This window comes from Lepidochelys kempii, chromosome 5 (assembly GCF_965140285.1).
Source record: "Lepidochelys kempii isolate rLepKem1 chromosome 5, rLepKem1.hap1, whole genome shotgun sequence".
Lineage (NCBI taxonomy): Eukaryota > Metazoa > Chordata > Testudines > Cheloniidae > Lepidochelys > Lepidochelys kempii.
Genome location: NC_136384.1, coordinates 26929614 through 26945520, shown reverse-complemented (window position 1 = coordinate 26945520; position 15907 = coordinate 26929614). Strand labels below are relative to the sequence as shown.

Genomic DNA, 15907 nt, shown 5'->3' with positions numbered 1-15907 from the left:
CCTGGAAGATGCCACCTGCCTTAATGAACTTGTGGCAGCTGAAGCAGGCAGCAACTGTCTTTTGTAACCTCTGGTCCTTCTCCTTGGCAGGTCTTGGGCTAGAGGGACAAACCCCTGAAAACGCTGGGACTGATGAGGATGGAATGCCTTCCACTTGATTGCTAGGCTGTAAATGTCCAGGGATTTCAGGGTTACTCTAGTGTCTTTGAGACCATGCAGTCTTGTCAATCTTTCAAAAGGCAAATCCTAGATTGTCCACTGCACATCTGCAGGGAAGAGCTTAACCAGGATGAGTGCCTCATCATGATTGCAGAGGCCATGCTGTCAACTGCAAAATCTGTTGTATTGAGACCCACCTGCAGAGCTGGTCTGGTGACCAACTTACCCTCCTCTATCAAAGACTGGAACTTCTGTTTCACCTCATCTGGGAGCTTGTCTTGAGACTCTGAAACTGCATCCCACTGGGTGAAACTGTACCACCACAGCAATCTTGCTGGATTGCAATATGAAGCTGTGAACCACCTGTTGAATAAAGTTTCCTCCCAAGTTAAGTCCAGTTTCTTGTCCTCTTTTTGGGTGGGTTCACAACTGGTGTCCTGTCTCTATTTTTCATTGGCTGCTGCCGCTACAAGGGAGCCTGGAGGGGGATAATTATTCAAGTGCTTGGACTCCTGTGAGAGGACATAGTACCTCCTGTCCACTCTTTTTGTAGTTGGAGACAGGGAAGCTGGGCTCTGCCAGAGGATCTAAAATAGCCCCATTTATCGCTATTTGGTTGGAAATGCAGATGTCAAAATGTCCACCAGCTTGTGTGACTTTTTTCCTGGACCTCCTCCAGTGGATGTCTAGGGCCATAGCCATCCCCGTGAACAATTTCTGATGGGTCTTAAAATCATCAGGAAGTGGAGAAATAGGCTCCACCACAATTACCTTATCAGGAGATGAGGAAGAGGATGCCAACAGTACTGGGGGATGGTCCAGTTCCTGCTCCTTTTGCAGCTGGTCATGCAAGAGATCCCAAAACTGTTCTGTGCCAGGCTTGCTACCAATGCTAGGGTGCTTGTGCTGCCTATGCTCTTGATGACCAGTAGATGGAGCTTGCTGAGGTGGCTGCGGGGATGTTCCTGAATGACAGGGGAAGCACCATGGGCTCCAGAAGGGTCACTGATATAGCCCAAGGGTTCCTTCTGTAAGCTCCTTGTTGTAACTGAGGCTGAAACAGGGCAGGCAGGTAACAGACTAATGATAAGTTTCAGTGGTAGATTTATCTCGTGAGACTGACCTAACACTAGGTAAAGCAACCCACATCCTTTCATGTATTTATACCTGCTCCTATATCTTTTACTTCATACATCTGATGAAGTGGGTTCTAGTCCACGAAAGCTTATGCCCAAATAAATCTGTTAGTCTCTAAAGTGCCACAAGGACTCCTCTTTTTTAGACTAGTGATAGTGGAACTGGTTAGGCTGGGACATATAGGATTCCATTTCAGAGTCTGATGAAGCAGCTGCCTCCTTTTGTGACCACAGCGGTGCCACACCCATTGGTGCTGGTGAAGAAAGGGGAGTCAGGGAGGTCATCTGTGGCTTTGCCCTAGACAGTTCCGCTTTAACCAGTATCCTGACGGCTGAATTGATGGAACTGCCTAGTGCAGAGGTGAAGGCACTTACGATACTACCTTGGAAAGCCATGACAGGTGAGTCTCTTGAACACTCTTGCAACCTCAAATGTCTCAGGAGTAGACCATACTAGGAAGACGCTCTGCGGTTCCATCGTGTGAGGAGATGCTGATGAAGGTGATTCAGGAACCAGTCTCAACATGCCTGTACTGGGCTCCAGAGTCCATGAACTCCACTGTTTGGAGGTGTGCTCTAGGGAGTGTCTTCTCCTTGAATGCATCCCTGAGCCTTTAGAAGAGCTTGACTTCTTCTGACAGTCCCAGCACCCCGTCCAGTTTCCATGCCTCTTCCTCAGTACTGGTGATCCCACTCTGCCTCTCTGCACCAGTAGTGCTGGAAGTGCGCTACTGGTCAATGTGGAGGCGCTTTGTACCAGGAGTGAGGTAGACAGATCCGATGAAAGACACAGCACCTATTTGAGGAGCAGATACTTTAGTCTGGTTGTCCTATCCTTTTTAGGATGGAGGCTTAAAGTCCTTACACTTGTTGCTCACAGCTGGGTTGAGGGTCACTATTAGGCATTGCCTTATCACAGGAGTGCCAGGGCTTTAAACCTGGAGAGTGCAGCATATCTTTGGTACCGAGGCCAGTACCCAGACCGGGTGCTGGAACCACACAAAACAACAATTAAAAAAAAATTATTTACAAACTAACCATACAAAGGCTACTAGCCACAGGATTTGCCTAAAGACTTGCAGAAGCAAAGAGAGGGAGCTCCAAAAACCATCACAGGTGGTAAGAAGGAACTGAGGGAAGTCGGGGTGGCTCAGCCATTTATGCCTGAGCATGGTGCATGAGGCAGGAGAGAGCACTTGTGTGGCCTTGACGGATACTGCTAAGGGAAAACTCTGACAACTGTGCCGGTGGAGCACACAAACACCTAAAGTGGAACTGACATGTGAAATCACTCGAAAAAGAACATATTCATCTTCAATTACAGTAAGTGTTCTATTTACATTTTTAAGAGACTACAGAGGAAAAAAACTATGAAATCTTTCAGTAGAAAGCAAGTAAATAATTTGTACCAAACTGCTGAAAGAATCTTTCTGTAAACCACGTACAAGATATTAATCTCTCTCTTTATAACCTGTGATCTTTGCAACAAGCAGCATGTACAACTTGTAAGCTGCAGAAACTCTGTATGCCTTTAAAATCCATTCATTCTTCAACATTCCTCAATTTGTTTATACTTCGTCTTACATTGCAATTTGAGAAAAACAAGAAACAGAAAATACTAATGAAAAAGCTGAATTGTGCAAGCAACTGAAAGGCACTAAGAAAACAGATTACTTTTATTTAAAAATGGCCTTTCAGAGTACTGGTAAGTCTCCCCCCCCCCTTTTTTTTTTTTTTTAAGATGAACGCTAATATGTTTAACTGTGTTTTTCTTAGATGTGCAGTGTTGAAGTTGGATTCTGGACAGATCAATTTCAGAGGTATTATTAGTGCTGGCCCATAGAAAATTATGTCATGAGATCAGCTTTAGTAAATCTTAATTCTTCAAGACTAAGCTTGATAAGTTTATGGAGGAGATGGTATGATGGGATAACCTAATTTTGGCAATTAATTGATCTTTGACTATTAGCAGTAAATATGCCCAATGGCCTGTGATGGGATGTTAGATGGGGTGGAATCTGAGCTACTACAGAGGATTCTTTCCTGGGTGTCTGGCTGGTGAATCTTGCCGACATGCTCAGGGTTTAGCTGATCACCATATTTGGGGTTGGGAAGGAATTTTCCTCCAGGGCAGATAGGCAAAGGCCCTGGGTTTTTTTCGCCTTCCTCTGCAGCATTGAGCACAGGTCACTTGCTGGAGAATTCTCTGCATCTTGAAGTCTTTAAACCATGATTTGAGGACTTCAATAGCTCAGACATAGGTTAGGGGTTTGTTACAGGAGTGGATGGGTAGGTGAGATTCTGTGGCTTGCATTGTGCAGGAGGTCAGGCTAGACGATCATAATGGTCCCTTCTGACCTTAAAGTCTATGATAATATTTAGTAATTCCAGTGTTGTTCCATTTGTTTATCCATTGATTATACTCAAACTAAGAGAATATCAATCTTAAATTTTAAAGCTACAAATTAGGAAAAAGTAAAAGTACTTAACGTTTATGGATAAAAAGTCATTTACTACAGTTTTTAAAAAGGACTATTTAGATACTCTTGGGTTTCAGCCCCCAAGAATGAGACAGGCTAGAATCCTCTCCACAATTCTCAGATATTTGGCCCTTTGAGGCAACAGTAGTTTACTCTTCCCAATTCCAAGAACTGTCAGTAGCCCAATACCCAGTCTAGAACATCCTGTTTCAGTGCCTAGACGAGTAAGAAGTAGATAGCTCCTCAAATTGCAAGCATTTGGGAATTTTCAATAATTCTAAAGAACTGTTATGCTAGGTGTGACAAAGCTCCTCCTCTACCTTGGTGGGTCTTGCGCTTATTGGTGGATTTGCTCGCCTAGGAGATTCATGGCAGCCCTCAGTTTGGCCGTTTTCCTGAACCCACAGTCCAGGTCAACTCCTCCTGTGTCTGACCAGGAGTTGGGAGGTTGGGGGGGGACCCAGGCCCACCCTCTACTCCGGGTTCCAGCCCAGGGCCCTGTGGAATGTAGCTGTCTAGAGTGCCTCCTGGAACAGCTGTGCAACAGCTACAATCCCTGGGCTACTTCCCCATCGCCTCCTCCCAACATCTTCTTTATCCTCACTATAGGACCTTCCTCCTGGTGTCTGATAATGCTTGTACTCCAACAGTCCGCGTTCTCAGTCTCAGCTCCTAGTGCCTCTTGCTCCCAGCTCCTCACACGCACCACAAACTGAAGTGAGCTTCTTTTTAAACCCAGGTGCCCTGATTAGCCTGCCTTAATTGATCCTAGCAGCTTCTTGATTAGCTGCAGGTGTCCTAATCAGCCTGTCTGTCTTAATTGTTTCCAGAAAGTTCCTGATTGTTCTGGAACCTTCCCTGTTGCCTTACCCAGGGAAAAGGGATTTACTCAACCTGGAGCTAATATATCTGCCTTCTATCACTCTCCTGTAGCCATTTGGCCCGACCCTGTCACATAGAGCAAGACCATCAGGAAAAAAGTCAGTCATTGAAAATGTTATTTCCCTTCCCAACTCAGAGAACTTGGGTGGCTGAGTAGAAATACAGTCAAATGACATTTTCAGAGAAACAGATTAACAGGTAAGAAACTACTCTTCTATAAAAGACACCATGCTGACTGGATTCCCACTCTTGTAGAACAAAAAGGTCAAGTGGAGTCTCTACAAACTTCTTCTGACTGCTATTGTAAAATGAGCTCTCTCCACCTACCAGTAGGAGATGCAGCCATCAGGACCAGTTTCAGACTCCCACTCCTGTGGAGTTTTAGTGTCATTTTCGTCATTTGCCCTATGCCCCAGAGGTGCTACTCACACTGCCTGTCACCCATGTTTAACCCATGTTTAAACTTACATAGCTGAAGATGCCTTTAATTTGTCATGATGTTCTAAGAGAGGGCACTGTCGTACTGATATTTGAGGCTGTACTACTGGTGCCACAAAAAGGCCAAAAATCTTTGAAAGCTAGAGTGAATTCTGAACTCACAGCAGGTACGTGAGACCAAAGTGTAGGAATCCCATCAATGTTTTCTTTAGAGAAATTCTTTAATACTAAAGAAAAACTGCAATGTGGTATAACAGCTATATATAAAATGTGAGTTAAAATAAAAAAGTTTTCCCCCTCAAAACCTCACTCTTCTTTCTACTTCACCCTTAATTCTCTGTGTTTTTGATTCCAAGTCTTCCAACACAGAAATATTTGCTATACCAAATTCAGCCTCAGGCAGATTTTACTGCAGAATCAAGTAGGATCAGAAAATGGGATCTAATGAAGAAAATTCTTGTACAAATATCAGTCTCTGTGTAAATGGACTCCAGCCGGAGTCTTGTTGGGCTGTGCCAGTGAAGACTGATATGTCTCAACAGCTGGGTCAACAGAAGGTGCCTGTCATAGAAAGGAGAATCAATGAATTGGCTTACTAGGCCCAGTGGGGCATATAATTGGCCACCTGATATTCTGTCTTATCAGCCACAGTGGATGCTTCATATTTGGTGTGCAGACATCCACAACTCTTTTCCACTCCCTGACTACTAAACTCTACATTCTTGCCTGTGTACACCACTATGGCAATTTGTTTTACATGACATAGTCTTCACTTTTGTATTAGGAAATAGCTGGTTGTTCAAGTCATACACATAAGCCTTCTTGTATTATCGGTTCAAGTATTTTAGGACTGCATATTACTGCTGACAAAGGGTATTCCTTGTCCAAGGGTTTCAGATAGATGACTTATATTTTGACACAAGGATGTGAGGAGTTCTGCAGTTACCCGGGCTATACCCATAGCACTGACACCTCGAACTACTGGGGACAAATATGGGTTTTCCCCCAAAGAGAGCTGAATCTTTTAACATGAGAACTGGTGGATTCAACAGCACAGGCACGTGTGTCAGAATCTTTGGACTTATACATGGTTTCACAGCTGGAGAGTTGTGAAGTCCCCAGGGGAAGCACATTTAGTATAGGAGTGGCTATTAAAGTAGGGACCTTCCTTCTGCTTCAAGGACATCTCGTCCCAGGGTTTAATAGAATAAATAAAGGGTGGCATTTTTCCAGAGAATTCTACACTGTCTTCATTCAGGCATGCCCTCAAAAATGAGATTTTTTGAAGTTAATGAAGATTACATGTATGCTTATGGGAATTATATTGCACATAAAAAGGAGAAGTGACACCTTAATTTGTGTGTGTGAAATGCAAAAAAAACAACAACAAAAACCACTTGATTTAATTTACATTTTGAATTCTACCTTAAAAGAAAAATAAAATACATACAGCATCTGTGACTTCTATTTCATACACCTTCTGGAATGTCTCCCGTTCAAAGAAAATAAGCTTCCCATTGCCACCTCCTTTCTTAACAGAGGTGCCCGTGACAATTAACTTATCATCTGGGCTGAAACAGCAATCTGTCCTGTAGATAAAATAAATCGTCATCATAATGGGCACACTTGTAATATGTTTTGGGAACATCATTACAAATACAGGTTTTTTATCTGTTACAGTTAATACAAAAGGTTTTTAAAACCTATTGTCAATGGCTTAACTATGTCTGACAACTAAAATCATACGTACAAATAAAGCTGTGCACAAAATACCCAAATTTGGCAAAACTAACAAAAATACCTCTTTTTCTTATCAAAATTTCAGCACTGGAAACAAACAAAAAAAATCAGCAGTTTCCAAATCAGTAAACAAGTAAGTAGGTCATGAAATCTGTTTTCACCAGTGAAATATCTGTCAAATTAATTTTAAACTGCAACTGTAAATCCGAGGAACTAGAACCCAGTTCTGTAAAGCATGGGGCACCTGATATTCTCTCTCTGCCACCAGGAGGCCATGCAGAGGCAAAACCAGGAAGCACTGTGGAGAGTAGGTGCCCCAGGAAATACCACCCAAGAGACCCAGAGTGATAGTCCCCTGCGGCCCTCTGATTGGCCAAGTGCCCTACTTAACCCCAGGGAGTTGTCTGGGTACCCACACAGACTTTGGCTCACTGTAGTGCCAGACTTTGCCTTGTCTCCTGATCTCCAGTCTCTGACTCCAGCTTGACTTCGACCCTGATTCCTGCCTCTTAATTCTAGCCTGGTACTCCCTCTGATCTCCCGTTGTCTACTTCAGTTTGACTCTGATCTTGCCTTTTGATTCTAACCTGGTACTACTTCTGATCTCCGGTGTCCAACTCTGGCCTGACTCTGACTCTTGTTTATGGGACCTTGGCTTGCAATTCCTCCAACTTCTGTCTGGTAACTCCCGTCCCTGAAGACCTCCACCCAGTTATAGCCCTAGGCCAGGGGCTATACACCCTGGTCGCATACAACAATTGTAAATAGATGGTCAAAACTATTTTACAACATACTCCTTCCTATTTCTCAATGCTAGAAACACAGAAAGAGTTCCAAGTCCAAGACTGAGTGTCTTTGACTTATTTCTGAGATATCATTTGAAAACTATAAATCTTCGGTGAGAGCTGTAACCGGCTGTGCCTAAAACTAGGTGTTCAGTACAAATCAAAATAAAAAAAATAAATACAATACCTGCCCTCCAAGAGCTCCAGCACAATAATTTCAACATATAGATCCTACATATAATGTCCAGTTATCTACTTTCCAACTCAGCTCTCCTGCACAACACCTGCTAATTATTAAATATTATTGATGTTTATTGTGGGTAGTGCTTTGGGACCAACCAAGAGTGGGACCCCATTGTGCCTGGCACTGTACAAACACAGACTAGCAGATGGTCCCTGCTCTGGAGAGTTTATCATTTAAATAGACAACACAGACACAGGGTGGGAAGGGGACAGCACACTCAAGCAGAGTGAACTATGTGATGACAGCAATCATGTTAGCTGCACAATTATTGTCATTTTTGGGGGGTGGGCTTATTTAGGAGGCAATAAACTACATGAAAAGAAAAGTGAAGGGAGATGGGAAGCTGAAAGGAAGGTAAGGTGACAGGGAAGGGGAGTGGAAAGTGAGAGGGGCAAGTGTAGAGTGAAGCTGAGGTGAAGTGACTGTGGGAGGTGGAGCAAGAGGGTTGGTGCAAACAGCCAATCTGCACAGGTCAGAGGAAGTCCAGTTAAAACTGTACAAACTTGTCTGAATATCCGAAGGTCCCTGCTTTGCCTTCTTTCTGCAGCTGCTCTATTGACTGGAGTGTCTGGCTGGTTCCTCTGCAGTTTTTCCCGAAGGTCAGATGGTGGGAGGATGGGGAAAAGGCAGCACCACCTGGCTCCTAGGGGCTCCTGACTGCTTGAAGGTGGTGGTGGTGTCTCCTCTGTACAATTCAGGGTCCACGGATGGCCCCAGCTGACCCCCATTTTTACCCACACCTCCCACTACAGCTGTCCCTGCTTTGGCTGTTTCTGCATCTGCTTCTACAGGCTGGAGTAAATGAATAAAGTACTTACATTGGGAAAAAGCTGGACAGACCTTCAACTGAGTTAAGAGGTTTTTTAAATTGCCTGATATCCCATGCTTTTAATGTATCATCTCCTATGAAATAAACAACAAATGACAAAAGTTAACACATAAGAGTCAAGAATTACATATTTGTAGGAACTTAATTTTTGTCCAGGGACCCAAAAGCTAAATAAATCAATAAAACAAAAGGAGAAAAATATCAGCATGTTTAAGGGGGCGGGAGTGCTACATGAAAAGAATGAGTTGTTTGTGCCTAAAGTAATGGCTTAAAGTTTAATAATGAGAAATACCACCTGTAGTGTTCCTTACTGTATGCTTCAATGAGACTGTCATGGACTTTTCCTCAGTGACAAAATCCTGCCAACATCTACTTTATGACTTTTAGCTGTTTCTAGCAGAATGGAAACTCCTTAAACAGTAATCCTTCCTGTGCTTGTGGGGTTTTGGGGCTGTAACCGTTTTTGGGTTTTTTGTTTTTGGGGTGGGAGAGGAGTGGGGAGTTGTCAATTTAATTTTCATTGACTTTTCACAAGCTAACTCACAAATGTTAAAATGGAAGGAACAGTTCAAAAGTTACATAAGATATATGGAGCCAGATTTCAGCTCATCCTACATGGGTGCAAAGGAGGAGGAGAGAGCATAAGGAGCTCTCCCCTTTTCCTTAGAAGACACACAGCAGCCAACTGTGGAGTGCAGGCATTAGCTACTTCAAAGGGGGCAAGGAAGGGTAGACAGAAAGTAGTCCCAAAGCCCAGCCTACTTTCTGCACCAGCCAGCTGACCAGTTACAGATGGTGCACACACTTCACCCATTACAAATGTACCAAAATTGCTGCATGTGTTCTCCCACTCAGGGGTGTGCGTACACACGGGGGGGATGGGGGGCGGGGAAGCAGGGGCATGTTCCCCTCCCCAATCAGCAGCAGCACAGAACTCCTCCGGGGAGAGGGCAGGGAGAGCAAGCTCCTCCGGCCCTGGGGTTGTAGGAGGTATCCATTTCCTCCAGCTGCAGGGGAGAGAGCGAGCTCCACTGGCCCCAGAGCCATGGGAGATAGGTTGGGGGAGAGAGCCAGAACCACCGGGCCCGGGGCTGTGGTGGGGAGAACCAGGTCCTCTGGCCGTGTGGAGCAGGAGGAGGGAGGCAGTTCCTCCGGCCGTGGGGGGCACAGGAAGTGCCCCTTCAAAAATGGCACTATTCCTGTGTACGCTCCTGTTCCTACTGAAATTCTGAGTGAATCAGCCAGAATTCCTTGTGGGAGACACACTGCAGGACAGCCCCTCCAATACAATTGTGACTTTAAAAGCCAGAACTACTTCACAATAAGTCATTTATAGCTGTTGTCATGTGTCTTTGATAAATGTGGTATGAATCAGCAAGTCAATCAAAGTTATGCTATTTATTCCCTTTTGGTAGTTATGTCATATTAACGACCTGTTAAAAAAGGGTAGTTACCTGTAATTCTTGTGTGTAGAGAGATGTGCATATTTATGGATTTTTACTCTGAAGTACATATTTCCAGGATGAGAGGAGGCAGAAATTCTCATAGTTCTAGAATTTTGAGTCTCTGAGGCACCAACAGGGTCCTGCATATTACAGAACCCTCACTAAGGCAACTAGCTGACCTCCTTGCATTCCAGGTCAGTTCCTTACAAAAGGTGAGAAGAAGAATTTGCATATAAAAGTAATTTTAAAAAGTACAAGGTTAAATCTAGATAAGAAGTTACAGAATTCCCCTGAACTCTGATGGGAGGGGTTGGGTGAGTGGTAATGCACAGAAATGCACACAACCAGGGCACAAGAATTAGAGGGAAGTCATTTTCTTTTCTCCAAAGATATTCATCACTGTGGATTCCCGCTCATGGAGACTAAAGAGCTTAAAGAGGGTAACTGAAATAAAATATAATGGAAAAATGGGTAATGGACAATAACAAAAGAAAATCAAGGTAAGTGGCATATTTTTGAATGAAAGCAGAAGCGTGTATGTGTGTGTAAACAAAATACGAAGGACTAAGATACCTCTTCAACATGAAAGCTTGTTGAAAAGTGGCAAATTTAAATAAAAATATTTTGACCAGAGTAATAAATCTATGTTGGTTGGAAAGGCGGGGGGAGGGAAAAGAGAACAAGGGTTTTGAATTCCCTAACTTCGGAATATCTATTTATTTTAGGATTTTCTAATAGTGTCCATCCCAATACTACCAAAGTGTTTGTTTCTGTAACATGAAAAACAATAATTATTGTCTAGATGCTAAAACTAAAGCACCAGTGCTTTGTTAATGTGTGCAAAGAATGCCATTTGGCTGCTTTGCAAATTTCTTGGATAGGGACAGATCTGAGGCTAGCATCCAAGGCTGCTCTGTCTCTAATGGAATGAGCCTTGACATGATCTTTAAGTTGCAGGCCTGCCAAGCTGTAGCATGCAGAAATGCAATCAGACAGTTATTTAGACATATCTCTCTTGCTAACAGCAAAACCTACTGTATTGGTGTGAAAAGAAGAGGCTAGAAAGACTTTTGCAGGGCTTTGGTCAGTTCCAGATAAAAGTCCAAAGTCATTTTCACATTCAGTTTCTGGAGAAAGGTCTTGTTGGGATGGGCATTGGAAGATGGTGTGGATTGCACCCTCAGCAAGTTTGCAGATGACACTAAACTGGGAGGAGAGGTAGATACGCTGGAGGATAGGGATAGGATACAGAGGGACCTACACAAATTAGAGGATTGGGCCAAAAGAAACCTGATGAGGTTCAGCAAGGACCAGTGCAGAGTCCTGCACTTAGGAAGGAAGAATCCCATGCACCGCTACAGACTAGGGACCGAATGGCTAGGCAGCAGTTCTGCAGAAAAGGACCTAGGGGGTTACGGTGGATGAGAAGCTGGATACGAGTCAGCAGTGTGCCCTCGTTGCCAAGAAAGCTAATGGCATTTTGGGATGTATAAGTAGGGGCATTGCCAGCAGATCGAGGGACGTGATCGTTCCCCTCTATTCGACATTGGTGAGGCCTCATCTGGAGTACTGTGTCCAGTTTTGGGCCCCACACTACAAGAAGGATGTGGAAAAATTAGAAAACGTCCAGCGGAGGGCAACAAAAATGATTAGGGGACTGGAACACATGACTTATGAGGAGAGGCTGAGGGAACTGGGATTGTTTAGTCTGCAGAAGAGAAGAATGAGGGGGGGGGGGATTTGATAGCTGATTTCAACTACCTGAAAGGGGGTTCCAAAAAGGATGGATCTAGACTGTTCTCAGTGGTAGCAGATGACAGAACGAGGAGTAATGGTCTCAAGTTGCAGTGGAGGAGGTTAGGTTGAATATTAGGAAAAACTTTTTCACTAGGAGGGTGGTGAAACACTGGAATGCGTTACCTAGGGAGGTGGTGGAATCTCCTTTCTTAGAAGTTTTTAAGGCTTGACAAAGCCCTGGCTGGGATGATTTAGTTGGAGATTGGTCCTGCTTTGAGCAGGGGGTTGGACTAGATGACCTCCTGAGGTCCCTTCCAACCCTGATATTCTATGATTCTGTGTGGAAGAAATGTTGTTAGAATGACTTGGTTATTAAGGTAGAACACTTTAGAATAAATTTAGGATGCATCCATAGAATACCTTATCAATGAAAATTTAATATGAATGTGGATCAGACACTGGTACTCCAAACTCACACTTGGAGGTGAAGTCACCGCCACCTGGAAAATTACTATATTATTATCCCACAACACCAGGGTTTATTTAATAATGATTTCTAAATGTATCAATTCCTACTGGGGCTGGAGAAACACTAGTCTACCTTCAACTAGTTCACGACAGACTAAAATAACTGCCAGATGAAGCCAAACGGAATAAGTTTTTAAATTTAGCCTCAAAGGAAGAAAGAAGGCAGTCAAGCAGTTTTTCAAATGGGGCATTCAGAAGAATTCACATTAGGCTTGAACATACCACATCACAGGTTTTTCCCACTTAAAATTTTAAGTCGTTATGGCCAATGTTCCCTCTAATTTTTGACAGGCCGTGTGCGCAAAAAATTTCTTGTTGTGCACACGGTGTTTGTGCACATGCACACAGCTTAGAGGGAACAGTGCTTATGGCAGACTTCTCCTGAGAAGCTGGGATGATTTTATATAGTTACCAAGAAACACAATGCCTCTGACTATTTTCTACCATGCCAATAAACAGCATAAGGATCCCAGGGTGGGATTACAAACAGGTTTCCTGGTCCATGTGATTATTTGTGGCCAGACTCTTAGCATGATGGAATCAGCCACTGTCATTCCTACTAGGGTTTAGATCCAAATTTGTCACAGTTCACAGAGAGCTCCCAGAATAATGCCTTCGTTTTTGCTGAACCAAGATAGGTCTTTTGCAAACAGCCTTCAGTCAAGTTAGAACCTACATGCTGATGGGACAGGAGAAAATGCTGATCAGAAAGACTGTATAGGATACAGAAAGATGAGAGAGATACTGTGAAGCAAGAGTACTGCATAAATTGGAAAGTGAACCATGTGATAATCTCCAGGGAGCTCCACTGCTGACATCAGCCAGGAAAGCAATTGACCTGGAAATGCATGGCTCAGCCTAAGTCACCGAGCGTGTGTTGCATAAGGCTGTTGTGCTAGTGCCTGAAAGACTCAACACTTTAGAGCTGTGGCAGTTTCCCTCAAGTCTCTGCACTAACAACAAAGTTTATAGAATGAGATAAAATTATTTAAAACACACAGGAAAGCTATTTACATAAAAAGGTTAACACAAGAGAACATCAAAATATTAAATGTATGAAAACAAAAACATATCTTTAACACCATCTAAATATTTTCTGGCCCTTACATGTGTGAGAAAAATGGAATGAAAGCGTGCCTGAGCATCACCGTTTTCTCTGAGCAATGCAGGAGCTCCAATGCTGTTGCACCCTTGAAATGTACATCACCTCAAAGGGGGCAAGGTCACAGCCCTGTACTTGTGCAATGGCTCATGCACACCAGGCTGGAGAAGGCCAATTAAGGAGCTACCCAGGAGACAGACGCTGCTCATCACTCCCTCCGATGGGCCAAAAGCTAAATGACAGAACATGGATCTGGGAGAGAAATTATTTCACATTTCTACACTTACACCATCTTCTATGTCTCTCAGGATGATCTGGTCCTCCAGACTTTACCCTTCCAACAGACCATCCCACTTGGCATTGTGTTTAAGAATAATTGCTTCTCTATCCATGAAGAAACTATGGCTGCTAAAACTCCAATCCTTCCAGAAAGCCCTCTGAGCTCCATAAATTCATAGATTATAAGGCAAGAAGGAACCACAATGATCATCTAGTCTGACCTCCTGTATAACACAGACTGTAAGACTTCCCTGAATTAATGTATGTTTGAACTAGAGGACTTTTTTTAGGAAAACATCCATCTTGATTTAAAAATCAGATATTAAAAACTGGTGACAGCTATATAATATCCATTAGTGCCAATAAATATTGGCATTTTATTGAGGTGAATGTCAAGTTTATATACTTAAGCAAATATTAACTTCAGATTTGCTTTGGTCAGTATTTACCTTAAGGAACAATTCATCTTGCTATTCATCAAAACAGAAGTCTGTATAGACCAAATTTTTAAAAATCATGGCCAATATTATCGTTACACACTCTCTAAATGTATTAATCAGAAATACTGTATCTGGAATCTCTTCATATTCATCAAGAAGTTCTGAATGAAACAGTTTTTCCATCTAAATATTTTAAATGGGAGATGGTCAAAAATTGAGGGGGGAAAAAGAAGTATATTCATCTCTGAGCCATACAGGTAGCACATATTTGCACATGCTATCTGATAGCGCAGAGGTGAATAGGTTTCATTGAGTTTAGTTACATGAAGTCATGATGCACTGGTTTTCATTTATAAGTTGACTATTTAAGAGTCCCAGACCTAAGAGTTGTTCACCTCTGAGGTGATACACCAAAGAAATGCATTGATCCACACATGACTTTTCAGAGATTTTTATCTCATAAACAAGAAGAGAAGTTCACTGTAAGTTCTATATAATACCAGCATATAAAACTCAAGTTTTATTTTTATGATAGATTAGTAGCTACACTATTGAATCACTCTTTATTGTTAAGATAAGAAAACGTTGCCAAACATGCTTTTTTAAAATAATGAAATGTGTGTAAATATCACTTTCTTAAATTTCTGTCAGGTTGTTAGCTAATAACTGACAAGAACGAAGCCAGGAACTCCCATAAGCAACTCTCCTGCTGTTCCTTTTCCCCTGTGCCTGCAGCTGAGCTGTGCCTCATCTCCCTCATCTCTGACTCAGAATCTACATCAGATGCAGGGGAGGCAATCAGGCTTTCAGTGAAAGTCCCCACTCACCCAAACAATGATCCTCTCTTTGATCCCCATGCTAATCTATGGCTGCTGGATCCACACCTGCTTTTATTGGTACAGATCCAAAGCAATACTTATATTAAAACATTAACCAAACAAAGAATTTAAAATAAAGCATGAATCCTTCTCATTTTAGTATAGCAGATATACAGAGTTTAAAAAAATCATCTAACCAGGCAAGTACTGTATATTAAGGTAATATTTTACCTTTACTGGTTGTTGGACAACCAGTCTTTTGATCCTGCTGTGCATAGACTAGGAAATGTTTAAAAGCACATAACATCTACAGTGTTTTCAGGGCAGTACTCCTTAATTTCAGCACTGATGAATGCTAGTGGGGACTGTGATGCAGTGTGCCAGATTGCAAACCCATTCACTCAAATTTGGCCCAGGTGCCCTTACATTTTGATGGAAGAGAGGCTGGACCAAATCTGAGTGGCACTGCATCCCTACGCAACAGTTCACAGAGTCACTCACTCAAATTTATTCATGACGGAGGGGTAGTAGAGATGTTGTGACCCAGTGAGTGAGAAGCCTTGCCGCACTCCCTTAGGAAGTTGGACATGCTCCCCCCATCCATGTTCAGAACTGCTGATGAAACACAATTTTAGAGTAAGGTATGGTAATGAAAATTAAGATTTGTGAAGTATTTCAGATTTAAAAAAAAAATCCAGAGAATAGCTAACTTCTGATTTCAATGTATTATTTTCCTAGTATGAAGAATTACCTCTAGGTGGTATGATTTAAAATGGCCAGAATTTCTTTCCCACATTAGTTAATAATTAGTGGAAACCTAAACTTATCTTTCATTAAGCAACATACATCAAAGAGCTTTTTATTT

At 42.6% G+C, this 15907-nt stretch overlaps 1 protein-coding gene across 3 annotated transcripts in view; it reads right to left on the bottom strand.

Annotated features, from left to right (window-relative positions):
* WDR70 (WD repeat domain 70) overlaps positions 1-15907 on the bottom strand; it is a 271059-nt gene that overhangs the window by 49278 nt on the left and 205874 nt on the right. For all 3 annotated transcript variants that reach the window (XM_073343800.2, XM_073343799.2, XM_073343801.2), the window contains 2 exons: positions 8683-8767; positions 6546-6684 (listed from right to left, as the gene is read on the bottom strand). In XM_073343800.2, coding sequence (XP_073199901.2) covers positions 6546-6684; positions 8683-8767 — 224 coding nt within the window. The remainder of the gene's footprint in view (positions 1-6545; positions 6685-8682; positions 8768-15907) is intronic.